Source organism: Falco cherrug, chromosome 4, assembly GCF_023634085.1.
Source record: "Falco cherrug isolate bFalChe1 chromosome 4, bFalChe1.pri, whole genome shotgun sequence".
NCBI lineage: Eukaryota > Metazoa > Chordata > Aves > Falconiformes > Falconidae > Falco > Falco cherrug.
In genome coordinates this window covers 1,524,267-1,551,797 of record NC_073700.1, presented here as the reverse complement: position 1 = coordinate 1,551,797, position 27,531 = coordinate 1,524,267, and the positions used below count along the sequence as shown (strand labels likewise).

General features: G+C 56.1%; 4 protein-coding genes across 19 annotated transcripts in view; 1 reads left to right on the top strand and 3 right to left on the bottom strand.

The window, feature by feature from the left end:
• The window catches only part of RNF123 (ring finger protein 123), a 51,827-nt gene extending 41,117 nt beyond the window's left edge, over positions 1-10,710 (top strand). Inside the window, exons 35-38 of the mRNA XM_055708658.1 lie at positions 9,270-9,412; positions 9,797-9,891; positions 10,008-10,093; positions 10,192-10,710. Of these exons, the coding sequence (XP_055564633.1) occupies positions 9,270-9,412; positions 9,797-9,891; positions 10,008-10,093; positions 10,192-10,291 (424 nt within the window). The 3' untranslated portion in view covers positions 10,292-10,710. The remainder of the gene's footprint in view (positions 1-9,269; positions 9,413-9,796; positions 9,892-10,007; positions 10,094-10,191) is intronic.
• AMIGO3 (adhesion molecule with Ig like domain 3) lies at positions 4,697-8,129 on the bottom strand. The gene has a single exon (XM_055708657.1). It carries the CDS (start codon positions 7,119-7,121, stop codon positions 5,595-5,597), a length of 1,527 nt encoding a protein of 508 aa, XP_055564632.1. The 5' UTR covers positions 7,122-8,129; the 3' UTR covers positions 4,697-5,594.
• Positions 10,711-10,826: 116 nt separating the features above from the next.
• GMPPB (GDP-mannose pyrophosphorylase B) lies at positions 10,827-13,051 on the bottom strand. The gene is made up of 8 exons (XM_055710018.1): positions 12,865-13,051; positions 12,719-12,799; positions 12,600-12,648; positions 11,939-12,240; positions 11,784-11,862; positions 11,552-11,679; positions 11,184-11,366; positions 10,827-11,016 (listed from the first exon to the last, which is right to left on the bottom strand). Exons 1-8 carry the CDS (start codon positions 12,991-12,993, stop codon positions 10,885-10,887), a joined length of 1,083 nt encoding a protein of 360 aa, XP_055565993.1. The 5' UTR covers positions 12,994-13,051; the 3' UTR covers positions 10,827-10,884.
• Positions 13,052-13,433: 382 nt separating this feature from the next.
• The window catches only part of IP6K1 (inositol hexakisphosphate kinase 1), a 39,283-nt gene continuing 25,185 nt past the window's right edge, over positions 13,434-27,531 (bottom strand). For 10 of the 16 annotated variants that reach the window (XM_055707800.1, XM_055707798.1, XM_055707797.1 and 7 more), the window contains 5 exons: positions 22,643-22,988; positions 20,118-20,328; positions 19,329-19,513; positions 16,922-17,097; positions 13,434-16,062 (listed from right to left, as the gene is read on the bottom strand). In XM_055707800.1, coding sequence (XP_055563775.1) covers positions 15,553-16,062; positions 16,922-17,097; positions 19,329-19,513; positions 20,118-20,328; positions 22,643-22,865 — 1,305 coding nt within the window. In that variant the 5' untranslated portion in view covers positions 22,866-22,988 and the 3' untranslated portion in view covers positions 13,434-15,552. Of the gene's footprint in view, positions 16,063-16,921; positions 17,098-19,328; positions 19,514-20,117; positions 20,329-20,429; positions 20,449-20,530; positions 21,073-22,642; positions 22,989-27,531 lie in introns of those variants that run through there. The other 6 variants (XM_055707807.1, XM_055707808.1, XM_014284365.3 and 3 more) reach the window with 5 other exon arrangements.

Genomic DNA, 27,531 nt, shown 5'->3' with positions numbered 1-27,531 from the left:
CCATGTTATCAGGATGCAGTTGGGTACCTCAGCTGCTCCTTGCCCAGCTCAGGACACTGAGCCAGGCATCAAGTCCTCTTGCTATGGACTCCTGGCATCAAACAGAGCCATTAAGCACCAGAAAAGGGAACATTGCCCAGGCTGGGATGTGATGAGGCAGTTGATACATCATATGCCTTCGTCCCTGGATGGAGCAGGCGGTGCTTTTGAGAAAGAAGAAGTGCATTTCCTCATTGCGTCTGGCAGGATGGCTGGTGCTGCTCATGGTGAACCAAAACTTCAGCACCCACCTCACCCAGGCTTACTGATCCTTGTAGCGGGGCCTGGGGATTTCGTGGCTCATCTCCCTCACTGTACATAACAAAGTTTGCAAACAGGGACAGAGGAGAATTAGTGCAGGGCTCAGATGAGGAGCTGCTGATCAAGCTGGGGTCCCTCAGTAGAGGGTCTTCCAGCTCCCAGACAGGAGCGTGGCAGTTGCCCTGTTTCCCAGCAGAGCAGCTGCCTGTCCCTGGAGGGCTTGCCAGGAGGGAGCTCACCCTCTTCAGCAGGCAGAGGCGAGAGCAGGGCAGCCTGGCACTGCGGGCTGGGCTGTCTCACCAGCAGGCAACAGCTCCTTGGCTTAAAACTCTTTAGTTCTCTGCAGTGGTGTTGTGGGACTGCTCAGGCCTCCTGAAGTGCTGCCCCCCCCCAGCCCTTGGGTCTGACAGCAGCTGGGCAGCACCTTTCCTGCGGGGAGTCCGGGCAGGGCTGAGGCAGGGGTGCTGTGTGCTGCCCCTTTGCCAGCCCCTGGTGACAGCCTTGGTCTTGCAGGGAGGAGAGGGAAGGCAGGTCTGGCAGGCTGAGCCAGGCATTGGGCTGAATCGTTGGGTCCATGCCAGAGACCCTGGCGGCCTTCAGCCAGTATCATCCCCCCGTTTGCCTGCTAAATAATTGAGCAGATCTTCTATTAAGCCTCCTTTGGAGTGAGCTAATGGAGCAGCGTTGGCCAGAGCTTGTGTAAGGATCCTGGCAAGAGCGAGCAGCAGGGGAAGGGGTGAGGCCTGAGGTGAGGCTGTTGGTCCCCTGCGTGCAAGGGCACGCTGTAATTAGGACAGCATGTAGGTTGGAGCAGGCTTTGTGGAAAGTGAGTGGCCAGCCCAAAGCAGAGGTGAGCTGTCTTGTGCTGGGGCTCGGCTGCCACTCTGCTTCTCGGGCTCCCCCCATGCTCCAGGGACACCATCCCCTTGAAGGCAGGGGAGTGAGGTCAGGCAGCATGTTCCCCAGCCCTGCCTGGAGCTGGTGCTCTCGTTGTGAGACTGGAGGGTTGAGGTACATGCAAGGAGCCAGCAAATTGGTCTGCAGTGCAACTGTACAAGGAAAGACCTAAGCAGCCTTCAAGGTGCATCTTCCAATAACTTCTGCTGGAAAGATGGAGAAGACAGAGGGAAGAGCACTGTGGTCACGAGGAACATGGTGGTACCAGCCAGCAGAGCACAGGATGGCTGCCAGAGCACAAGCCAGTGGGACCTGCCAGGAGGAACAGCACTGTGCTGATGTGATGTTGGGGTAATTCTGGCTGGATGTCTGCACTCTCCTCCTTTGCACATTACAGATGGGTGCAGAGGCACAGACTGGCAGGAGGGAGGAGACAGGGGGATTCCTTGGGCAGAAGTAACAGGAAGGTGAGGAGGCATGAAGCCAGGTGGAGGGGGCAGGCTAAGCAGACTGTTGTTCAACTGCTAGGTGGTTTTGGGGTCACCTCCACTGGAAAAATCACAGAAGATCCCAGTCTGTGAGTTCCTAAATTCAGCCTGGCCACCCACCTGCGTGCTCATGCACTGCTGGGACCCTGGGGACTTGGCTGGTCCCCACTGGACATGGTAGTTCTCTGCAGTCCTGTAGGATACTGTAATTACTGATCACTTAACATGTATTGATGAGCAGGCTGTGGTGGAAGGAGGTGCAGGAGTGGGCATTTCATGAACCGCTCAGTCTAAAGGAGTTCTTGCTGCCTTGCTTTAAAAGCTCAGAAGATGAGTGGTACTCAAGTCTTGCAGTGTGTAACGTATTGGTGAGTGTGAGCCAGAGCATGGAGGAATGACTAGCTCAGACCTAGGTTTCAGGGTTTAAAAAAGGAGTCTGGCCTTACTGATATTACAGTTTTTACAAGCTGCCAGCTCCAAATGCTGCATGCTGAGCAGTGGGACTGCCAAGGCTGGGATCTCCCAGCCCCTTGGGGCTGCCGGGTACACGCTGGGAGGCAGGAGCAGGCATCGTGCTGGCCAGCACCAGGCTTTGCTGCTTTGAGCTCCTTGGAAAACTGAACATTGTAAGGAAAGGATCCAGGTCCAACCGTGTACATCGTGAGTCCAGCCCTGGCAGGAGGAGGACAGGAAGGGATGGCATTCAGCACGCCCACCTTGTCCTGGCTGAAATGTGAAGTGCCAGGGGAGACAGGAGTCAGCGCTGGAGCCTGGTCCCTGAAGCTAGCGCTTATCCCGCGTGCACAGGCGCGGGTCCCTGTGTGACAGGGATGCCATGCTTTGTGCTGACCCATGACTTTACCCTGTGGAGTCAAGGAGCAGGAGGCCAGTTTGGCAGCAAGCCGGGGCTATAATGGTGCAGATGGCTGCTGAGAGAGGACGATGTATCCCTTGGGGACCATCCATTACATTTCCCAACTCCTGCCTGTCAGGAAGGCTGTGCTCCTGGCTATGTTTTTCCTTGCTGGGATGATTTGCCTTTTAGGCTGCTTAATGAACTGCTTCAACAGTTCAAAATGCCTTGCCTCGCTCACTGGAGCAGCAGTGTGGTGGGGCATCCTTTCCGAGCTTCAGAAAGGTGTGAAACACAGCAGCAAGATTTTCTTGGGTAAAGGCAGTGGGGAGCCCTTGGAGGCAGCACTGATACAAACCTCAGATGTGCTGTCCCTGGCATGGTACGACTCAGCCTTCCTGCAGGGACAGAAGAATTGCAGCCAGCCTAGAAGAACTCTCCTGGGCTTCTCCAGGCTGATGTGTCCCCAGAGAGGCCCTCAGGAGCTTTTCTTACACTCCAGCTGCCCTGAGTTTTCCCCAAGCTTCAGTCATTAGCCTCAGCTGAGGACGCATGTTTGCAGGACCACTAATGCCTGGGAGGCTGATGTTGGCACCGGGGAGGGCAAAGGTTTGCAAGGAGACCTACAAGGCTGGTGGCAGAAGAGCACTGGGTAGGTAACACCCACTCTGGGTGCTGAGGCCCACAGCAGCACTTTTTTTGAGGAAGATGCAGTGCTTAGATGCAGTGTGCTCTCACACAGGCTTGGCACAGTCTTGGAAGGCATGGGCCGTGCTCAGGGCTCTGCCCTTAGCAGGTTTGGACCTGGGCACACTTGGCCGGGACTCTCATCTTTCCCAGCCATTCAAACCATCCTTCCCATGGGATCCCTGCCCAGGTGCAAAACCAGGGGATGGCATTGCCTCAGCTCCATCCTCAAGGGACAAGGTGCCACTCACCTTTCCATCCAACACCAAAGCAACCCCAACAGCACCCGAGTGTGGCCAGCTCGGTGTCCCGGGCTCATCAGGCGGTGCTGCACTAACATGAGGCGACAGGGCCGGCAGCAGCAGGCGCGTGGGGAGTGAGGGCACAGGCCGGCAGGGCCTGTCGCTCCGCATCCCATCGCCTTTGCCAGCCGCTGAGCAGCAGCCGCAGGGCACGTGGCAGCAGGGCACGTATCGCATGAAGCTGTGTGCAAGGTCACTGTCAGGAGGGGCACTGGGAAGCTGCAGTAGTCTCAGGATAGCTGCTCTCCCAAATGCTTTCCCCACCTTGGATGAGTGTGGGGGCTTCTTCTGACAAGTGCTTTGGGCACGGTTGGCTTTTTCCTGGGGAGTTCCTGGCTGAAGAAGTCGAAGGATGGGTGCTAGCGCTGTCTGGATGCTGCAGGGACCTTCCCCTCCCACCAGTCATAGGGCTGCCACAGCTCTTGGGGTGGGTTGCACAGCCGTGGGGGGCTGTGGGGAAGCTCTGCAAAGGGTCCTGGTCCCCATTTGTGGTGTCTGGGTTGTGCCTCTGCCAGCAGGGTGGCCCCAGCATCCTCTGTGCTGCAGGTGACAGACACACGTCCTGCTCCGGCTGTGGGTGGGATGATGGTGATGGCAGATTGGGGGACACCCTTATTCCTCTGTGGGTTCAGGCAGGCATTCTGTGGGGACAGAGCTGCTCCCTGTGACAGGGCGATACCAGGCTGGGTGCTGGGGAAAGCAGCGCAGGTGTCCAGTGAGGTAGGGGCTCTGTCCACAGGGGCACTGGGACTCAGCCAAAGACAGGGCCAGTCAGGTCCCAAGCGGTGTCCCCACAGTGCCTCTCCTGTGCATCTAAAGCCTGCTCATCCCTTTGGGGTCTGGATCTGCCCTTGTGTCAGTTGGTGCTGCTCCCTCCCCAGCTCCCAGGCGTCCCTTTGGAGGCCTGCCCGCTCAGGGACAAGCCAGTGGATGTTCCTCTCGGGCCAGCCCCAGGTCACCAGCTCCGTCTTGGCACATTTAACCCCCTTGCCAAGACTGCCCTAATGCCGCTTGATGGGAACAGAGGCTGCAAACCTGTGTGAATTGCCTGGCTCCCTGTGCCAGGCCAGCGGGAGTTCAGGGCTCCCTCAGACCCCACTGCTGCGTCTGTGGGGCAGGGTGGCTGCACGCTGCTGCCCTGCAAGGGCAAAGAGACACTCAGTCCAGCGTGAGCTTAAAAAAATAGGCATTTTTATTCCAATGTAACTAGAGAATTATGACCCCAGAGAGGAGAGGATTACTCACATTTATCGATAGGCTTATTAGATTACTGCCTAAATAGCTGTGCTTTAGCAGCGCGTTTGTCCGCCTCAAGGAGAAACAGCAAGGGAAAGTGGTGCATCTGAGACCTCGTCGTCCTTGGTGGCAAGGGGAGCTCTGAGCAATGCAGACCAGGGTGCTGTATCGCATCACCTAATCCTGCCTTGACTATTTACAGCTTCTCAGGAAGCAAAAGCTTGTAACGTTTGCTTGGCTGCATGGCTGGTCAGGCGCCGAGATCCATCCCTCCTGCGTGGCCACGTTTGGTGGGGATGCGTACCCCACCTTGTGATGGGGTCCTGCTCCCAGCCATGGCATGCTGTCAGAGACTGGCACGGGCTGGGAGAGGATGGTGGCATCACCATCCCCAGGGGCCCTGGCATGAGTGAGGACAGTGCCCTTCTTGTCATGGCTATTCCTTGGCCTCAGGGGTCTGTGGCAGTGGCGCCGGGTTGAGTCTCACGTGCCCAAGGACATGGCACACCACTGGCTCCAGTGTCACCATTAGGGAGTCTGGCTGCTTAAATCAAGCGAGGGTTTCTCAGACGTGCTGGGTTCATCAGCATTACCCTTGTGCTAATGAGGCCATTCCCAGGGGCTTACGCAAGGAGCTCTTGCTGGACACAGATCTGCCCCGGCCCAAAACCCACCAGGAGCTCATGACTGAAGCAGTTGTGGGTCATGCTGATTGCCCTTACGGGTTGCAGTCAAGCTGGGAATTTGGGTTGCCCAATAATCCTGCTTCTAGCAATGATGGAGAACAAACAGCTCTTGGGATGCCCCGGCTCTGCTTCCAGCTCTGCCCCGCTATGACACAATCGGGGTGTCTGAAAAGACGGAGCTGACTGAATCTGAGTCTGACTTGAGCTGCAGGACCTTGGGGTGCTTGGGGTCAGGGAAGTCCTCACCGAGGGCTAGGCGGATCTTGCCATTCTGCGTCTCCCTGATGGGCTCGAGGAAGACCACATGCTTGTTGGAGTTGACCTTTCGGTTTGGCCCATCCGTGGCAGGGGGAGTGGTGCTGAGGATGGAGGACTGGGCGCTGCACTCCTGTGGCGGGCTGAGAGGAGCTGGCTTCTTGCAGCAGCTCAGGCAGCGGCAGGGCGTGAGGTACAAGTATATGAGCACAAGCAGCAGGCTCACAATGCACCCCAGCAGCGTTGTGAGGCCGGTGCTGAAGGTCTCCCCATCTGGCTTGGGGTAGTGAACTGTGACGTTGACTTCACACAGCCTGCTGAAATTGCGGGGGCTGTTGATGGCCAAGCCTACGTAGACCCCTGAGTGCCAGGGCTTGGCCACTGCGATCTTCAGGCTGCCATTGCGGTAGACCTCCAAGGAGCGGTTCCTGTTCCCCGGGTGTTTGATGGGCTCGTGGTGAGGGGAGATCCACATGTAGGTGGTGGCTGTGGCTGGCAGGCTGGTATTGCAGGTGAGCAGGACGGTCTGGCCCACCATCACGGGGAAGGGCAAGGGGTGCACATCTTCAGGGCCCGCTGAGCAGTTCTCAAACATGTGGCTGTATTTGAGGAACTTGATCAGGGACCGGGGCACATTGTCAGACACCTTGCAGGTGTGTTCCTCAAAGAAATCCTTCACAGAGCTGAAACCTCGCTGCTTCCAGCGCTGGAGCATCAGGTAGAGCGGGCAGCTGCACCTGATGGGGTTGTTGTGCAGGTACAAGCCATTCCTGACATTTTCGGGCAGAGCCGCCAGCTCCTCCACAGGGATGCTGCTCAGGCTGTTGGAGGAGAGGTCCAGCGTGCGGAGGCTGTAGTTGCCCAGCCCATGCACCGAGTGGAAGGGGAAGGTGGTCAGGTTGTTCCAGCTCAGGTAGACTTTCCGCAGGCCGCTCAGCTTGGTGAAGGCATTTTCATCCACTCTCTTAATGTGGTTATTGTAGAGCAGCAGCTCCTCCAAGCTCACCAGCGTGTCGAAGTAGTGTGTCTCGATGGCACGCAGGTGGTTGGAGGACATGTCAAGGTGCCGCAGGTAGGAGGCATTGTGGAAAGCCTGTGGAGAAAGGTCCTTAATCTGGTTGTGGCTGATGTAGAGGGCCTCGAGGTGCGGGAGGGCAGCCAGCCAGCGGTCGTGGAGCTGGGTGAGGGCGTTGTGGCTGAGGTCCAGCGTGGTGGCGGTGGGTGGCAGCACCCGGGGCACATGCTGCAGCATCTGCCGGCTGCAGCTCAGCAGGTCGGAGGTGCAGATGCAGGCCTGGGGGCAGCTGTGGGGCGGCGGGGAGGTGCGGGGCGCACAGCCGTGGCTGCACAGCTGGAGCAGCAGCAGCAGCTTCGCCACCCGCAGCCAGAGCGGGTCTGCAGGCACCGGCGGGGACATCGTGCCGGGCAGGAGCCTCCGTGCAGCCCCGCAGCACCGGCAGGCTCAAGGGGACGGAAAAGACAACGCGCCGCGGTCCTCCCCGGTCTCCCCGTCCGCTGGCTCGGCCGGCGGCTCTAGCAGGCACCCGCCGACACCCCTGCGCGCCCCGCAGAGGGGCCCAGCTCCAGCTGTGGGGCTTGAAAAGCGTTAAAGGGCGGCATCGCCCCGCCGGCCCTGCCGCGTCTCAGGCGAGGCTGCCGCGTACCTGTGCTGCCCGGCCCCCGGCTGCCGCGGCGCGGGGGGAGCCGGGGTCCGGCATCACGGGCCGGGATGCTCCGGTGCGTCGGGGCTGGGCGATCGCCTCGCTGCCGCCTGGAGCTGCGCGTCGCTGCCGCGGGAAGTTTCTCGCGGCTCAGCGCTGCCGTGGCGCGGCCCCACGCCCCGGCCCCCCAGATCCCCGCCCGGCGGCACCGCCCGGCGCCCCGCGGAGCCCGGCACCCCGCCGCCCGCGCAGCCGGCACCCCGCGGAGCGCGCTCCCGCGGCTGCCGCTTTGTACGCGCTGGCGGCGCGGGGCGGGCGGGTTCTCATTGGTCCCGGCGCGGGGCGGGCGGGTTCCTATTGGTCCCGGCGCGGGGCGGGCGGGTTCCCATTGGTCCCGGCGCGGGGGCCGTGGCCGTGGCCCGCCCTGCCCTGCCCTGCCCTGCCGGGGGGCGGGGCCATGCGCAGCCGGCACGGGCCCCGCCTGCCCGCTCGGCCCCGGGCGCTCGGAGCCGCCTCGCCGGCCCTCGGCCCTGGCGGTGCCCCCGGCGGTGGCAGCCCCCGCGGCTGTAGCCCCTCGGGGGGCCCCGCCGGCTGCCCCGCGGCTGCTCGGCCCTGGAGGGCGCTGGAGCAGCCCCAGCCCAGCATTGCCTCAGTGCCCCTCGTGCCCGACCCTGCGCCCGCGCCGGGAGGGGGGTGGCAGCCGTCCGCCGCCACGGCTCTGCCATCCGTCCCCACGGCTCTGCCGTCCGTCCCCACGGCTCTGCCGTCCCCTGCCACTGCTCTGCCATCCGTCCCCACTGCTCTGCCATCCGCTGCCACTGCTCTGCCATCCGTCCCCACGGCTCTGCCGTCCGTCCCCACGGCTCTGCCGTCCGTCCCCACGGCTCTGCCGTCCCCTGCCACTGCTCTGCCATCCGTCCCCACTGCTCTGCCATCCGCTGCCACTGCTCTGCCATCCGTCCCCACGGCTCTGCCGTCCGTCCCCACGGCTCTGCCATCCGTCCCCACGGCTCTGCCGTCCCCTGCCACTGCTCTGCCATCCGTCCCCACTGCTCTGCACCCGCTCACGGGCCTTCCCACTGCTCCCACCCTCGGCACCCCCGCGTAGGCTGGCAGGGCCCCCCAGCACCCCCAGCTACGGGGTAGTCGGTGGGGTCCCCAGGGCACAGGGGGCGCCACGGGCCGCTGGCCGGGGTGGGACGGCCGCAGGGTGAAGGGTGCCAGGAGTGTCAGTACCCAGGGCCCGGGTGGGTGGGAAGCAGAGAGCCGGGCTGGGGAACTGGTTTCCATTAGGGCAGCATCTGGCGGCTTCTCCCTTGCCCCACGCCGGAGGGGCTGTGCTTGCCCCAGGGCCGGCCACGGAGCCAGCTCTGCTCCTTGCCAAGGGCCATGAACAAGCCACAGCACTGGTACCCGGTGGAGATGCTCGTTAAGGTGCCCTTCATCTGTCCTGGCTGTCTCCACCGCTGATGCTTGAAGCCAGGGATAGCCACAGCCACCCCCTCCTGCCTTGTGAGGGCACCTGCTTGCCCTGGGGGTGCCTTGAGCCATCCCCTTGGTGCAAGGGGGGTGCAGCCCCTGGCATGAGGCTGCTGCACAGCGTCTCTCCTTTTGCCCTTGCAGTGCTGTGAAGCCAGGGTAGTGCTGGCTGCTTCAGCCGCCCTGCAGCTCCCCAGGCTCAGCCGGGCACTGGTGCGTGAGGGCTGCAGCCTCAGCAAGTGCTAATGCACCTTATCGATCTTGGGAGGGGGCGGGGGGGAGGAGGAGGAGGGGAGCTTCTGCCCTTCAGCTGCACTTGAGCACATTTCCCCAGCTTGATGGTGCTGGGGGTGGGGAGAGGGGGCACTGGCTGGGGATGCAGCTGGGTGGCAGCAGGGCAGAAGCCTGACTCTGTCCCTTTGCAGGGCTGAGCGTGCGACGGCAGTGCTGCTGGCGGACCCCTGCTTCCAGCTGCGATCCATCCAGTACCTGCTGGGCCACACCGAGCCCTCAGCCCTGGCAGCTGCTGCCCCAGCCACAGACAAGCGCCATTTTTCCCTGCACACTTGTAAGTGTCATCACTGCACTGGGAGCTGGGCTGTGCTCACCACCCAGCCGTGGCTGGGATGGGGAGACGGGGCTGCTGGTGTCTTGTGTCCCCTGCAACAAGTCCCAGCCCCTTTAGCCCTGGAGACGGGTTCATGGCTCCCCCACTATCCCCCAGCAAGAGCACCTGGGCTGGGGCTGGGTCCAGTGCCCACTTTTGGCAGCAGTTTTGTCCCTTTGCAGTGCCCAATGGCCAGCTTGCTGCCCCCAGCATGGGGATCCCCAGCACCAGGCTCCTTGTCCTGGCTAGTCCCCAAGGGCAGCTGCAGCCCCCGGCATTGCCCAGCAGCCACGGGGCAGCCCGAGGGCCACGTTGACTCCACACACACTTGGTTTGCCCCTACAGACACAGAGTACATCAGTGCCGAGGAACTGGCGAAGGTGGACAAGATGCTGAGCCACCTGAGTGAGGAGTCCAAGCAGGCGGCTGCCACCACGCTGGTGAGTCCCCCAGCCCAGCCCCCATGCTCAGCAGCAGCCCCAACACCCGGCACAGCTGCCCTGGGACACGGGGTTTTTGCAGCCACTGCTAACCTCCTGGTGCTCCCCACCCCCAGCCCACCAGTGAGGAAGACCTGTGCCCCATCTGCTACGCACACCCCATCTCAGCCATCTTCAGACCCTGCTCCCACAAGTCATGCAAGTGAGTAGTTCACACGCGTGACCCTCGCCAGGGCAACCGCCAGCCCCTCGCCCCCCCACGCCATGCAGGGGTAGCTCACGCTCTTTCCTCTGTCCCAGAGCCTGCATCAACCAGCACCTGATGAACAACAAGGACTGCTTCTTCTGCAAGGCCACCATCACGGGGGTGGACGACTTCACCAAGCCAGCCAGCTCATAGAGCCCAGCCCTGTACCACGGGCTCCCCCAGCTGAGCGGGCCCCCCTGGAGCACGCTGGCATCTCCCCAAATGTTTGCCCTGCCCAGGGCCACGGGCCCTTCGCCCACAGGGCCAGGACCCAGCACGGAGCCACAGCGTGGGGCAGGGGGCTGCGGGGAGGGAGGCCGGCAGCGGGGAGGCCCGGTGCCAGGCTCTGGGACCAGCATCCCCCTTGCTCAGCGCCTGAGCCGTGGCAGCCTCTCTGCCCCACGGGCCGTTCTCAGGGAGGGGAGCCCGAGGCCTCGGCTCCGCGGCAGCACTGGGAACGCACAGCAGCCCTGGGGCCAGGGCAGGGGGGCCAGGCTGGGCGTTCGGGCTGTTACCTTGCCCCTGGCAGAGGGCTGACTTCATGAAATGCAGCATTAAATTATTCTTCCTTACGTGGTGCCCTGAGACACTGGGGGTGGGGGGGTGGGGTGGTGGGGCGGGGAAGCCAGGCCAGCCCTGGTGAGCAACCCAGTGCTCGGGCCATGCTCCGATGACACTCAACGGTAAATGGAAATATAAATATTTAATCCAAGCAGAGCCAGGAGCACAGGCCCCACTGGGGGCCGCTACATGATGATGCGCGGCTCTGGCACAGACTCGGCGATGGACTTGTGTGGCAGCACATTGGCCCCATTGAGGTAGAGCTCGTCGTTGACAATGACATCCTCGCCCAGCACTGTCACATTCTCCATGCGCACCTGCCCCAGAGAAGCCCCGTCATGCCTGCCCTGGCTCAGGGCTCGGTGCCACTCCTGCTCCTGCCTGCAGGCACCGGTGCATCCCTCCGTCCCTTCAGCTGCAGCCTGAGGAGGCAGGAGGGCAGAAGCTGATCCCTGATCCCTCACAAGGGCACCCACGTCCTCACCCACTGCCCCACGGAGCAGCTCCAGCCCACGATGCAGGACTCCAGCCAGGAGTGGGAGCGGATGCGGGCCCCCTTCAGCACGGTGCAGCGTTTGATGCGCACTCCATCCTCCACCACCACGCCGGCCCCAATTGTCACGTTGGGGCCAATGACGCAGTTTGCCCCGATCTTGGCGCTGGGGTCCTGGAAGGAAGAGGGGCTGCACCAGGGCTGGGAGGGCAGCCAGAGCTCTTGGCACAGCCCGTGCTACTCGGCCAGTGTGGGGACAGGAGGGCACAGCTTGAGGACGGCACCGAGGACAGCAGTGGGATGACACAGAGAGCCCGTGACACATGCCTGGGGTCAGCGTGCTGGGAGCTGGCACTTACCACCAGCACATTCCCTACGACACCAGGCCCCGAGTGCAACTTCTCGGGGTGCTGAGCCCGCAGCGCCTGCAGGTACATGCACATGCCCGTAAGGAAGTCCTTTGGCTGCCCGATGTCCATCCAGAAGCCTGCGGGGACAAAGGTGTGGTGACAGCCCCCAGTGTGGGGGTGGCAGTGCAAGCAAGACACCCCCCCCTCCCCCATGCTGCCTGCACCGTGTGCAAGGCCTTACCCTGCAGCTCCATGGCATAGAGCTGCCCCTCCTGCGCCATGGCTGGGAAGATCTCCTTCTCGATGGAGGTGGGGCGCAGCTGCAAGGAAAGGGCACAGGGCTGAGCAGGGGGCACAGCCCCCCAGCCCGGCCCAGCCTGCTGCCCTGGGCCATACCTGGATGCGTTGCAGGATGCCAGGGCTGAAGATGTAGAGCCCGGCATTGATCTTGTTGGACACAAAGACACGTGGCTTCTCCACAAAGCGGCAGATGCGTCCAGTGTCGGCCTCGCTCACCACCACACCGTACTTGGCCGGCTCCTCCACACGGGTCACCACCAGTGAGCCCTCGCCGCCGTGCTGCCGGTGGAAACGGGCCAGCGCCGCGAAGGGGAACTCGCAGATCACGTCGCTGTTGAGGACAAAGAAGGGCTCCCCGCCCTCGGCCAGCAGGTCCCGTGCCAGCGCCAGCGGCCCCGCTGCCCAGCCGTGAGTGATGCAGGGACGGGGTGAGCCCCCTGCCCGCCGCGGCCTCCCGGCCCCACCCGCGTCTGTCCCAGCGTCCCTGCTCCCCACTGGCCCACAGGTCGCCAGGCCCCCTGGACCATCACCAGCCCCACTGTCCCTGGTCCAAACCGTGCCTGTCCTGATGTCCCTGGTCCCCGCTACCCTGCCCGTGCCCATGCCGGCATGCCCCTCCCGCTGCCCCCGCTCCTCCCAGCCCTACCCGCCCACACCCACCCTGCGGCCCGTGGGGTCCCCCTGGTGTCCCCAGCCCTGCCCGTACCCATCCCGGTCTCCCCGCTCCGTCCTGCCTGCGCCCCGCCCCGCCCCCTACCTGTGCCCAGCGGCTCCTTCTCGTGGGACAGGGAGATGCGGATGCCGAGCTGCGGGCACAGCGTGAGTGCGGGGCCAGGCGGGGGCGGGGGGGCGGGGGGGCGGGGGGGAGAGCCTTACCCGCTGCTCCTGCTCCCGCATGGCGGCCTCCAGCGCCTCCGACATGTAGCTCACCGCCAGCACCACATGGCTGACCCCCGCCTGCGGGAGCGCGGGTCAGCCGGCGGCGGGGCGGCCCCGCGCCCCCGCGCCCCCCGCGCCCCCACCTGCCGGAGGGCCTCCAGCTGGTGCAGCAGCAGCGCCTTGTTGCAGAACTCCACCAGCGGCTTCGGCCGGCTCAGGGTCAGCGGCCGCAGCCGCGTCCCGAAGCCGCCCACCAGGATCAGCGCCCGCATCCCCCCGCCGCGCCGCGCCCGCACCGACACGTCAGCGCCGCGCGCGCCTTCCGCGTCACCGCCGCGCGGGTCCTATCGCCCGCCCGCCCCGCCGCCCGCCCCGCCGCTCGCCCCGGGTCCTATCGCCCGCCCGCGTCCCCGTCGCAGCACCGGCTGCCCGAGGCTGGATGCAGACCAGCAAGGGCAGAGCAGCCGCAGCGCGCCGGGGCAGAGGGTCCCGCTGGCCTCCGGGAAGCTGCCAGGTCGGGTGGCTGCTGCAGCCCACTGCACCCAGCCCAGGGCGGCGCTCTCCCTCGCGGCGAGCCACGGTGAGGCGAGGGAAGGGGCAGAGCTGCACCCCCCGGGGGGCGGGTGAGTTTAAGCCACCCGCACACGGGTCCAGCCCGAGCCCCCCGGCCCCGGCCGCACACAGCGCGCAGAGGCAGGCACGGCACACCACCGACAAAAACAGATCCTTTAATGGTTTTTGGTTCTCTGTGAAGCACAAACAGGGTGATTATTCATGTAAAAACAAACGGGGGTCAAGGCTATGTACAAGCTGTGGAGTCCCACGACGACGGTCCCAAGGGGAGAGGCGGCTGGCAGGGGGCACGGGCCCCTCGCCCCCTCCCTCGCCCCTCAGCCCTGCCTGCACCTGGCCGAGCGAGGAAGGGGCATGGACGGAGTCAGCGCGGCGGGGGGTGCTGAGCTGCCCGAGGAAGGGTCCTGCACCTGCCCGCGCGCAGCCCGCTGGGGCCCAGGGCATGCAGAGGGTGGGCTGCGCTGGGCCGGGGCCAGGCAGGGTAACACAGCGGCTGGGCCAGCCTCGCTCCCTCCTGCAAACCTGTTCCCTGAAAATCCCAAACCCTGCCTGGCAGGGCAGCGACTCGCAGAAGCAATGAAAAAGTAACCCAGGGCAGGGTGGCATGAATAAAGGTCCTGGTCCATAAAGCGCCAGAGAGGAGCGGTGGCTTCAGCAAGTGTTTGAGTAGCTGGGAGCCTGGAAGAGGTGTAGCTCAGGACAAAGCCGGCACGTTCCCTGCCCCCTTCCCCACCCAGTGCCACAGACCTGCACCCGCTGCTGCAGCCACAGCTGGCCCCCAGCCCAGCACCAACGCCTTCCAAGCAGACTGTGCACAAACCGAATTGGCACACATGCTACATGCGAGTATTCGCCAAACAAGCTTTCCTGAAGTTTCAAACAAACAAACAATAACCCCCACCCTGGCCTGGCAGGTACCCAGGCAGTTTCTCAGGCAGCCAGGGTAACGGTAGTGCCATGGAACAAGTCAGTGACATGAGGAAAGGAGCAATCGGGGGTCCCAGCACAGAAACACAGGGGGTGATGCAGAGTACCACCAGGCCACAGTATCAAACATTAATGCCCTCATCAAGGGAAGCCATGGGTAAAGCGCCAGCTCACAGATGGAACCCAGCCAGCGGAGCACATCCCCGCTGGCTGTTTTCATCCACAAACTGGTCATTTATCTGTGGAAGCACAGCTAAGCACTCAGGTGAGGGCACTCACCACTCAGCCAGGTCCCCCCTTACCTGCCCCCCTGGAGACCCTCAGAGAGGTCAGCCCTAATCTTCGGCCTCCTCTTCCACCATCCCCATGCACGGACCTGCCAGAAAAGCAGGGGCAGCAGGGCAGAGGCCCCGCCGGGGGGAAGAGGGCAGCCTTGTGCCGGAGGGACATACTCGCATACAACCTGTGGGACCAATGTTACACGACAGGAAGGGTTGAAATGGCCCGAAACGCCCCGCTGCACAGCTGGGGTCACATTAACTGCTACAGATACTATTGCTAGCCCACGAGCTGAGTTCTTTGCTTGGTCAGTGGTCCAGGGCAGAGATACTCTCACAGAGCCCCCCGCCCGCCTGCATGCAGGCCTGCCCGTTCCAGCCCCTCGGGGAGCAAGCAGGCCCCAGGCTCGAGCACAACTCCAGGGGTGCGGCATTCCCTCCCGGCCGCAGCTCTGCCAGGGGGTGCATTTGGTCATTTTATTTCCGTATTTGGAAATCACAGTGCCCAAACAGCAGAAAAAGGCAGCATCAAAAGCAAAGCCCCATCGGCAAACCCCAGGGCAGAGCCAGCGACAAACGCAGGGATCAGCACCCGTGCTGCTCACCATCAGCCCCACAGACACTGCCAACTGTTAGTCAAGGGCCCTTTCCAAATGGCTCAGGAGAATTTCCAAGGGAAGGCTCTCCCCGGGGCTCCTGAGGCAGGAGGCTCCTCCCACCACAGCTCCAGCCCCTTGAAGAGCTTTCTCTTCCCTGTGTCCAGTCCTCCCTCCAGAATGCACATGCCACGAGCAAAGAACTGGGACACCCAACACCTAGCAGGCATCTACAGAGCCTCCTCCAGAAAGCAGAGCTAGCGCGGTCAGAACCATCTTGTTGGCATGAGGAGCTCTTCCATCCTGCCTCCCCTCAGCTCTTCTATCCAAGTACATTTAAAAACAATGGAGCAATACAATTGTTTAAAACCGAAGTTGTCTGCTTTTTTCCTGTGGTAGTAGGTGGTCTTGTCTTGCTCCTGCCACCAGGACAACAATAAGAGGCCATAGCCCAGGGCTACTGGTTTTCCTCACGCATCTGTTCCATGATGTTGATAAGGCTTTCCAGCCCGAACACATAACCCATGTCAGGTCCGTCATGCACAGTGGGGTCATCGCGAAAGCCTTTGAACGTGCTATGTGCAAAGTCAATCATACGCACGTCCACCTTAGGCTGGGCTGAGGAGCTGGGCTCCATGCTGCCACCATCCTGAAGGCTCTCTGGGAGAGAGCTGTCAACCCGCTTCAGGCGCATCTCTGGCCGGCGCTCCACAAACATCCCTGCCCTGCTGTCCTTCCCATCGTAAATGATGAGAAGGGAGCTGGAGTAGAAGCGGTAGGAGGCCTGTCTCTCCAAAACCGCCTTCAGGCTTCGCAGTTTGGCGAGGACAGGCTCAAAGAGGTCCTTGCGCAGCTCAATGCCATTGTGGAGATACTGGTAGAGGGCATTGCGGAAGCCCTCAATGGAAAGACCGCGTCCATAGTATTTATTCCTGCATAAGTAATGCCCTGTATCCAGCTGATAGACCTAGGACACCAAAGGAAACACACGTCAAGTAGGAGCAACAGGTTAAGGCCACACACAGAGAGCCCTGAGCTGTCCTGCACTGCCACGGCAGAGGGAACTCATTCTGTCCCCACCATGCTCAGGAGGGAGCAGGAAACTGCTCTGCAGGTTCCCCGAATCCCAAAGCAGCTCATGGGTACAGCCCACAGGCACAGCCAGGGCATCCAAGCACTGGTTCTCTCCCAGGACACCCAAAAGGTGGCTAATCAGTCCAAGTGTCCCCAAGAGGCATGGCACAACAGAACCTGAGGCTTTAAAAGCAAAGTCTTACAGCAACTCAGACAATCTTCCATCAGCGGGAGCTGCTGATATGTGTTGCTGTTATTGCGCAGCATGTGATTGATGAGAGGCCCTCATTGCTTCAGAGTCTGTGGGCAGAGATCTGGATTACAAAATCCTTCTGCGGGTGGGGAAAGGAGAGGCTATTGCACAACAGCATCAGCAGCAAATCCCTGTGGGCAGGGCCCAGCCACAAGAGCAGCCTTTTAACTCAGTACAGTGCAGAAGCAAATGTCAGCTGATGCTGCGACAGAGGGACACCTCCTGATTCTGGCTGAACACTAAGCCACAAGAAGAATTTTATTAGAAAATCCCCTAATGCCTGTGAACAAAACAGCTTTGGATAAAGCAGGCCATTGCAGGAGAAGCGGGTTCCTTTGTTCTAGGCTTAGAAATGAAGACAGAAAGCATGTAGCACAACATTGGTGTACCTACCTGAAGTGGGAAACTCTTAACCCAGTGCTTAGCAGAAAACACTAATAGCAAGTCTAATGGAGCTGCAAAAATGAACGTGAAGACCTGCAACCCCATGGATCCCTACCTGCATCCCACACACGCGCACACCCAAGGTGGCCGAAGTGCTCTGTTCACACTTCTTCATCTGCCGAGCGGCCTTCTCCTCAGATGCATCATCTCCATGCTGCCTGGTCCCCATCTTCAGATCAAGTACACAGGGAAGTTTGAAGTGATGCACCACGTTCTCCAGCAAAAGGAACTCTGGGAGACATGTCAAGGAGAGCTCACCTGTCAGAGACACCGCTCCCCTAGGCCACCAGACAGGGACTTGGGCCAGCATCAGACAGGATCAGGCAGCAAACAAACAGGAACCAAAGAACAGAGAGAACGAGCCACCCAGGGAGGTGAAGAGGAGGGTAAAACCCAAAAATAGAGGCACCCAGGCCTTGACAGCTGGTAGAAGAAGCAAGCCTGGAAAGTGGAATGGCCAACAGTCAGCAAGATCACATGCAGGTGTACGGGAAACTCTAGCAGAGCGAACCGAAGAGCAAAACACTAATGTCAGGAAAGATAGGGTATGCCAGTAAGAATTACTGATACATTAAGAGAGAGCTTGAAGTCTAATCAGATTAACAATTTAACCATATGGATAAACAATACAATCCCCACAGACTGCAAATTCAAGGCTCAATTAATAACACAGTACTGTTGCTATTGGCCTGCCCAGAACAGCAACACTGCCTGACACAGGAGGAAACCAGGGAGGCTACAAAGACAGGAAACAGAAGGGTAACGGGAGCCTTCAATTACCAGCACACACAACGGGCAAACCCTCCATTAGCGCACAGCACAGAACAAACCCAAGACAATCAGTGCAGCAGGTTGTCCCAAAGGGGAAAAAACAACCCTGACGTTTGCCGTGAGTAGCCCTGCAGGGCACAGTTCATGTTACACTGAAACGGCAACCAGAGCACAGCTAGATTAAGCCTGCAAGGAAGTTTAACATTGAGTAGTATCTAGCAATAACTATGTTTGATTTTGAAAGAGGAACTTCATAAAAATAAGGAAATGTTATTAAAAAAATAGGACAGCTAAAGAGAAATTACTTCTCTGCAAGTGGTGTAGGCAAAAAAACAAAGGCTGGAGGCTCAAAGCACACATTTGAGCATAGGAAAAGGAAGCCCACACATTTAAAATGATGAAGAATACAGCTATTAAAAGTAAGTTTGTTTCTATGTGAGGAAAACAGAATCAAGCTCCAGCAGATGAAACAAAAAAAGTCCACAAGCTGGCAAGTTTAAGACAAAAGCATGAGGAGCAATTTGCAAAAGCAGAGAAAACAAATCTTCAGCCATATGAAGCAGCCAGTCAGGCTGCCTGAAGAGTTTAAAGATAAAGTACAAAAGGACCTACAGGGGAGGGGTGTGGGATGGGGTGCGTGAAGATGCTCCCTAAAAAGAGATGTCAATATTCTGCTGCTTTGTGACTGGGGAAGAGTTTAGGGGATTCCCAAGCCAGAACTTTCTGAGTTCAGAGAATTCTCTAACAAATGCCAAGAGACAAGATCACACATCAAACAGAAAATAAAAGATGTGTAACTTATTTAATACTGCTGTAACACCAGGAGACTGAACAGGGGCTACCGCAACGCTGATGTGCGGAGATGTGGAGAACTACAAACCAGCCTGACCGGCCTTAAAGCCAAAGTCACCAGCAGGGTCTTTGTGGGGGGAGCCACGCTGTTCAACAAGTGATCCAGACGAGTGAACAGTGACATGACAAATCTGCTCCAAGTACTAAGTTACTCAAGGTTGCACAAATGAGGAGCAGTTGTGAAAAACTCCACAAGAACCTTAGGAGACTGACTTGACCATTAAATGGGCAGGCAAAATTTGCTTAAGTTTACAGGCAAGATATTAAACGTAAGGAGAGAAAGATTCTCAAATGTACAAAGCAGTGTGTTTTGGGACTACTACTACCAGCCAGGAACGGGATCTTGGGGTAACAAAGTAAAATTTAGAACAAGAGAGAGTTAGGAATTGAGGGAGAGGAGAGACAACAGCATTGAACACCAGTGGAAAACTCTGGTTCACTTGTATCTTCCATACTTGTGCAGTTCTGGTCACTGTCTGCAGAAGGATACAGTAGAACTGGAAAAGACTCAAGAAAGATGACAAGGACAAACACAGCTCCCTCCCAAGCAATGACTGAACAGGGTAGACCTGCATCTGCTGCCAAAACAAGCCAACAAAGAGAAGAACAACATGGGCTCTAGTCAGAAACACGGCTTCTCTGAGCATCAGTGTCAGCCATGAGTGTCACTGTATGGAAAGCAGGAAGGAATAGGGAAAAGAAACACGTAACGCAGCTTTGGTCGTACGAAGGATAGAGAAGCCAAGGGAAATGCAGGTGTAGCTGCCCAGGGCACAGACGTGTAATGCCAGGGCAGCAGCAGCAACCTGACACGCTCAGCTCTGCTTCCCAAAGGATACTGTAGAGTTTTCGGTCCTTGGACTCTGATCGCATGCGGCTCAGCTGCTGCTTATGACAGCGCAGGCTCCAGGGGTTATAGCTGATCTTTTCAGAGCTCAGACCGCTGTTCCCGTCCAACATCTGAAATGGAACATCTGAATGGATGTGCAAGTCCACCCTGGGACTCTTCATTTCCTGGATGCTGCTGGTATGAAGACAGAACAAAACTGGCCTGTTAGAATCCATGCATTCTCCAGATACCTACAACTGTCACACCCTCCCCTTGCACACATCTCCTGTTCCCTGCACACTTCACACAACATAAACCTTCTTAACAGCAAATCCTCACTTAATACCCTGGGCTGCAGACCCACGCTCAAGGATCTGGTTTAACATCTCTGCTAGGCTGCATCATAATTGATAGAGTAAGCAGGAACATTTGTTTCTCAGGGAGCTCTGGCTGGTGTGAGGAGGCAGAGACCCATATTCAAAGCACCCTTGGAAGAAACCTCTGGGTTAATAACCAAGTGGTCTGAAGAGTGTTTAAATCTGCTCCACACACTTTGGTTCCGCATCCAATAAACTGCCAAGGGTTACCCTGTGTCAGAAGAGTTTCATGTGGATGAGTTAGTCCTGGACCCAGCAGAACTCCCGACACGGTCTGCAGTGCCACAGTGTGCCAGGCTAGCAAGTGCAAGAGTCTGCCCACTGCATGGAAGTGCAAAATGCCCTCAACAGAAGAAGCACCGAAGTTGAAAGGGGAAGAGAGATTTCCCACTCACGTTGTTACTGGGCCCTCAAAGTTTTACCTTTCAGTGCTGTCACTGGCCAGGCCAGGCTTTTCCTCCTTGTGCTCGGTGCCGCTGCTTGATCTGTGAAGGCTCCGACGTGAGTGCTTGCGTCGTGGCTGGTCCCTCTCTGGCATATCATCCTGCTCCAGAGCCTCATTCTCCACGTAGGGATAGGCCACCAGGTTAATGTAGCCGTCACTGTCCCCCTCAAAACAGACAGATACCACACCTGCCAGAGAGAAGTGACACGTCAGTTTAGTTTCCCAGGGGAGGGAATACACAACCACTAGCATCCAAATGTTCAACAGGAGAAAGGAAAACACATCTCACAAAGCAGAAAAGCAAATCCAGAGCAGTAAGACTACAAGAACACACATGTTGTTAGCACAGCACGGAGGAGAAATCCCCCAAACAGTGCTCTGCGTCACTACCTGAGTGAACAGTCGGCAGCAGCAGGGGAAGCTCTGCCACCCACAGGAAATGAAGGACAAAAGAGCAGCTGGTAGGCTGAGGGGTGTATTTCCTTCCGTTCAGTCCTTCAGCAAACATCGCCAAACTGGAGAAAGTCAAGCACAGTCTACCAAGATGTTGAGGGGGGCAAAGCATACGAAATACATACCTAGTTCATTTGGGTAAGGATCTATGTCCTGCAGAAGCATTCCTGCTGTTGGCAAGGTTGTTACCGGCCAAAGAGGAGCGTGCTTCCTGGGCTAAAGGGGCTCTCCAGCATCTGAGCAATGAAGTACACAGCTCCGAGGCTGAGGTGACACTCACCACTTACCACAAGTCAGCCAGTTTCACAGAAAAGGGATTTGCAAGGTCCCAGGGGTCTGGAAATAAAACTACCTCAGCCAGGTGCAGACAAGCAGGACCATTTGCATCCTGTCCAGTTTTGACTTCTGAAGGCTCTTGAAAAGCACCATAGTCCAAGGGAAGGTACAGATCTTCCACAGCAGACTCTGAATGTACCTAGCTGGCCGGCCACAAAGCAGGACAGCTAACACTTCTACTTAGGGCTAGCATTTGCATTTTTGGGACTTCCCCAGTCCTGAAAATGAGACTATTGGGTCATCTCCTAACTTACAATGACAACAATCTTTCATTAGCCTGTCACCAGTATTGAACAGTTGCCAGGAGTATCAGATGCTAGATGTACCAAATCAAATTATTCATCACAACCATGAGGAAACCTTGCACTGCTCAGTTGATGTAGGCCATCATGTTACCGTCCTTTCTTTTTCCTTATCTACACATGATAATACTTCCAAGGTTCAGGTGACTCGACACAACTTCAGAGCAGTTCAAGACTCCAGCACGTCACTACATAAATGCTACCCAACGTGCTCTGCCTGCCTGGACGTGCTTCTCAAGATATCTCCATGAAAGGGCAATCTTAAAAGTAACATCAGTGTGCTCAGACAGGAAATACCATCTCCAATATTCCCCTCCCCCAGATCAGTAAGAACAACTTCTGGGACTATCAGGAAACTGCATGGGACTCTCAGATGAGATCCCACACTAGGGTGGAGGTGCACGCCCCCCTGCCTTTAGGTTACCAGAAGCATCTGACTTCAAGAAGATGTGTCTCCATCTGGACTACCAGCTTTATCAGTTTTAAACACATCCCAAGGAAAGGCTGACACCGTATCTGTTCTAGTAACTGCACAGCCTTCAGCTGAGATTTCTGATGGGTCACTAGAGCACCGTATGGCTCCAGAGTGGCTTCAGGGTACAAGAGGACCCATCTGTCTGAGATTGTTCTTTCATTCATGACCTGCATACAGACACAGATAGGTAAGCTGACACTGCTTCAAGACCTTCAGGCTGCAGCCAGATCAAACGGCAAGACCCTGAACAGACGGTGGTCCCAGCTGTCTGAAGCACTGTCTTCTCAATGCCACATGGTGACTAAGAAGCAGAGGCAGTAAGAAAGCTGAGTCCCCCTAGAACGCTAACTGCCAGTGTCACCATCCTGACTAAAACACACATGGTCGAAACCATATCAAGCTTCTGAAAGGTACGGATGAGCTGCCAACCTCCTGCAACGATACAGACACTGGAAAATTCCATTCCTTCAAAGCGGCTGGGGACAAGGCTCCATCTCAGCACTGGGAAAGCAATGCTTCCTGCTTCAGCAGCTTTCTGATATGGGCCCATAAAAGAGATAGGATGAGGAAGCAATAAATTGTGGGACTGGAATGCGCAAACATTCAGTATATGATCTAGCTTCATTTGCTCAAGGTCAAGGCTGCAATTGACAATAACTTGCTAGTAGAATTACATCAGTTACACGTCCACAACTTTAACCTTCAGACTACAACTGTCACACTGCATATTCTCTGTCTAGAAAGAGGAACTCTGCATGCCTACAGAAAAAGACTTCTCTTTTGCAAGTGTTCCTATCAAATTGCTAGCCTGCCAAAGAGCATTAAAAACAACAAATGAAACGACACCAGAAGACAGTAGACATCAGTAGCTCAGGAAAACGACAGGGCAGGTTTTTGAAGCATGTAACTGCACCCTGGAATGACACCAGGCCTCACCTTTGTACTCAGGTGTGAACTCCTTCATTTCTGGGGGCAGAGATTCATAGAAGCGCTGTTCTCTGGTAATGAGGGGCTTGCAGACAGTGTGGTCGTCATAGCGCATCATGCTGCTGTGGCCGCCCACCTGGTGAATGAAAGGCTCCAGCAGGACCCCCCGGTCTCCGGATCGAGTGGCATTCTTGCCATACTTGCCCACTTCCATGGTTTGACAAACACACATTGCGTTGGGCACCAGTTGCACTCTTAGAGCATGGGGAGAGCCACATGGGCTGGGAGGGGTAGCTCAGCAGCAGTCAGGCAGCCACAGGGGGGAAATCCTGGCAATCTACTTCCTCACAGTAATCTGAAAAAGCAAAGGAGATTTCTGTGAACAGAGGACCACTTGCATTCACTGCCCGCTGGCTCGGGAAAGTTTTTGGTATTTATTTATATCCATAATTGTTCCTCTTCTGTTCTCTTGTTTACATCCCCCTTGTTCCAGAATGCTACTCATTACCTCTTTAATCCTACAGGTAAACACACACTAATTTCAGAGGCAGCCTCATCTAGAGCTTCTCCAATAGTGATGACAGGAAAGAGGGAAAGGAGGAGATAAAGAGTATTTTCAGCCTCCCATCTTCAAAACATTTAATTTGCTTCCTTTAGTTCATTTTATCAGTAAGGCAACATGATAACGGAGCACAAACCCTGAGCTACAGCACAATTAAAACCAAGCCCACACTTGCCTATAAGTAATGGTGACTGACACAGGCAAAACAAACATTTCAAGAATCTGAATTCCACCTCTGTGCCTCTGCATTTTTAACATCTAAAAGACTAAATAATTCTTGTTCACCTCCTACTCTTAACACCGTTTACTCCTTTATTGACTCGCTTCTCTTCAAGCTATTCCAAGAGTCTCTTATGTAATAAACCAATCATTCTGTCACTGTACATATGCTGTAACCAAATGGATTCCACTTGGGATTCTCTCCTTTATTAGTCTAAGCCCTTTGGGACAATAACTATTTCCTGATGCTTTCACAGAACCTACATGCACTACAGTCCCCAGTCTCTAGAGGTAGGCAAGAGAGATGGCCAAATCCAGATGAGATTAGAAGTGCTTTAGAGAACACAGATGCTCTTTCAATGTTTTCAGTGCCCAGCACAGCCACAGTATAACGGAAAACTAACGCTGTCCAAATTCTCTCCAGATAATTTGTCCTTTCCAGCTTAGATCATACTCCGGAGGCTGCTGGAGAAAGCACAACAGCATTTCCTCACATCGATGAGTTATCCAAAGTCTTTGGTACAAGAACCTTACGGTGACTAGAGTTTCCGAATTCATCAAATTTCCAGTTTCTCAGTACAGCCACAGCCGAGGGCAATGATGATTTAAGAACTAAGGGATCTTGGAGGCCTGGACAAGGGACACAGCTCAGGCTGTTCCCCATCTGGCCACGGGATGTCTCCACAGCTACACAACACTGCCAGGCAGGGGGATGTTCTGGATGAAGATGGGCTCTTCTCCCTCCCCTCCAATTCAATCATGGGAGAGATGCAGCTCAAGCGATTCAGGAGGGGCGATACTCTATAACGTTTAACCCAATCTAACTCAAAAGCTCCCCACAATAGGACAATGCTTCTCTCTCCTCATCTGCACGCTCCTGCTCACTCCCTCGCACTGGATTTTGGGATAGTATGAGTGTACGTACATTTGAGTTGAATCATCTCACTGATCCAATGGAAAACATTTCCTTTTGTGGTTACATGACCACAACTACATTCAGTGTAAGGGGAACAATGTGAATATTCAGCTGGCTTTTAAGGTGGGGGCAGGAAATGGGGTGGGGGGTGGAAGAACCACCCCAACAACCCCAACTGTAGCAACACATATCAAAGTCTCCTCAAGGTATCATTCAAAGTCCGTCCACTAAACTCAGAGCCTAAATTGTACCACAGACAAAAACATGCTGTGGATTTCTCTCCTCCCTCTCATTTGCTTATCAACAAGAAGAAATTTCAGCAGCAGAGGCTTGCTTGTATCATTTATGTTTTAGTTTGATTTAATGGTAGTTAGTATGTGATAACAAGCAAGGTGCCAGCATCTGCAACAGATCAGTGCTTTACAGAGTTAAGTCTCCCCTTGCTGACACAGCTTTGTCTTTGATTTGGTTTCCCTTTATTTTGCCAATGACTAAAGCAGAGTTTTCAGTTATTCCAAACAACATAGGGGACAAGTTTAATTTCACACCTTCCTGTAGTTTAAACTTCACGGGATAAGAGAAATAAGAGATTCATCTGTGTGATAACAGTAGTTGCCATACTCAGGAGATGTGCATGTGATGCTCAGGTCTGGTACCAGTCCCAGTTTTCACTGAAAGCCAATCACAAAATGTCTCGGGGTCCCAGTTTTGCCAGTGACAGGAGGCAGTGCTATTATCCACACTTTAGAGAAGCGCAATTATCTAAGCAGACTCATTAGTTTCAGACACCTTCATTAGCTTCAGATGGAGATCACGAACACCTAGGTAGACACACATGTCCACACAGACTGTGCCCACACAGACTGCTCTTGAATTTAGGAGTGCCTCACCTATGGGCTACAAGCAGACTTCGGCCACCAGAGCAAGATTCTTTTAACCCCCTGCCTACTTTCAGCAGCCTTCTTTCCTAAAGATAAGCAACAACGAAGCATATGCCTCCTAAATTCTGAGGATATCAGCCACCAGCTCTGCAGAGTCCCTCAGACCTTCTCCACTGCATGGCCTAGAGATATCAATGAGATGACTGCCCTTGTCCAAGGGCTCCTGGGAAAGTGGCAATAAGAACAGGCTGTAGCCATCAAGAAGACCCCAGGCTCACTGCCAAGTACTCCACTGCCCCCAAGAAAACGCAGCATGACTAGTTTCAGATGCGCAGGCACACCTGGGAGGGAGCGACAGACACACAAAAACCCATTCTGTGGCTGTGATGCAGAGGAGCCAGGCACCAGGTGAGGAGAGTCTCCAAACCCAGTTATGGCTGCTCCATATATTCCTCCACAACCGCTGAAGAAAACAGATATATAGCCGGTATTTTCTCACCTACAAGTGAATGTGAGAAAAAATACTTTATAGCAAGTAGCATTTCAGAGACATTTTTAAAGAGGAAGCTATCTATCTACAGGGCTTGAAAACCAGACACTATAGCTCAGACACAGCTTAGTGTTTTTCAGCAGACTAACTCAAAGTAAAGGGCTATCACTAAAAATGGACACTATCCACAAAGAAAGACAGAAAAATACCAGTAGTTTCAAACAAATATAAAGCAGAAACTATCTGAAGGCCTAAATATTAGTCATCCTTCCTCTGCTAAACAGAGGCACAGGTTCAACTATTTTAGCTGGCTTATAAAATTCGGAGGCCTTCCAATTACACTGTAAAACGCAGCACACAATCCACACAACAGCTTGAGGGAGACCAGTTCATCCAAGCAGATGCTTTGCTGTCCTCCAACACCACCACTATAGCTCAAACAGCAGCAATGCTGTCCTCCAACACCACCACTATAGCTCAAACAGCAGCAAAACATGCAGGCCAGTTTAGCATCCCCCTTCCAAAACTGATCTATAGTTGGCAAGACAGATTACCCATCAATTCAGACTCATGAGAGGCAGGGGGTAAGGTTCAGGAGCGGAGTTATTGGTGACTACAAAAGGACATACCAGATCCCATATTCCATTATCTTCCCCAGTAAAAAAACCAAAAATCTTGTACAAAAACCCCAAAAATCTCTTGAAGATAATTTGTTCTACAGTATTTAAGTTTAGATGCCTGTCTGTCAGTGTACCTACCCTGAATTTGAACTGCATACCTCCCTGTTCAAACGCCTTTTAGCAGGATGGGCACAAAGAGCAGTAAGCTCTATTTTCCTGTTGTAACACACAAAGTATCTCTAACCAGAAGTCAGGAAGGTAACTCTGCCCTTCCTAACCATTAAGTGGAGTAAACCCTGCCCTTAATGCCAACATTACCCTCCAACAGGTAACATACCTCTCCACAGAAACAAACTGTGCTGTGCTCTTGAAGACCCAGCCAGAGGACTTCTTAAATGTTACTGAGCCCTGACTGAAGGCCACCAGTGTCTTCACCAGACCACCACCAGGATCAAGGAGATGCCAGCTCCTGTGCTGACATCCTCAGGTGGCACTGTGAAGAAGGGTGTGGGAAGAGCAGGGGTGTCCTCTTCCATGGTGTAACTTAAGGTGAAGGGAAACTAGCCTCAGAGATCACCACACACTTGAGAGGTGGGGGCAGAAAGCTGCACTGCAATGGGCGTAAGAACTACTGCAGACAGCACCACAATGCTGATGTTCCCACTCGTTGTAAGTGTTCTTGTACGGGAACACTGGCAGTGCTTCATGACTCACTAGTAAAGCCGTCTTCCAAAATATCAAGGAGAACAAACATTTTAAACTGACATATTACACTGCAAGAAAGCTGACTGCATTAAGCACTGTTGACTCATGCCTACACTGTAAGCAGCTTGCACGTCCATCTTTCCAGCACTGCCTTGCTGTGGCTCCCAGGACCGTGGCCAGCCCTCAGGACCTACGGTGCTGAAGACTAAGGCAGATGGCCACTGACAATTCTGGATCTGGGCCATACGTGAGGGATAAACACTGACCTCAAGGTCATGCTGACAGAAGTTGGGCTTTCCCTTAAAAACCTCAAAGCAGTCAAAAACAAAGCACAAGAATACAAAATACCAGTATAATAGGCAAGAGGACTATAGCATTTGGCCAATGGGTACCTGGTGACGACTACTTGTGAGTTCGACTTGTTAGCAAAGAGAAGCAGCAGCTACCATCCATGCTAAAAAGCATGGTCTTTTCTAGCCATGCTGGATTGGGTGACCCACCTTCA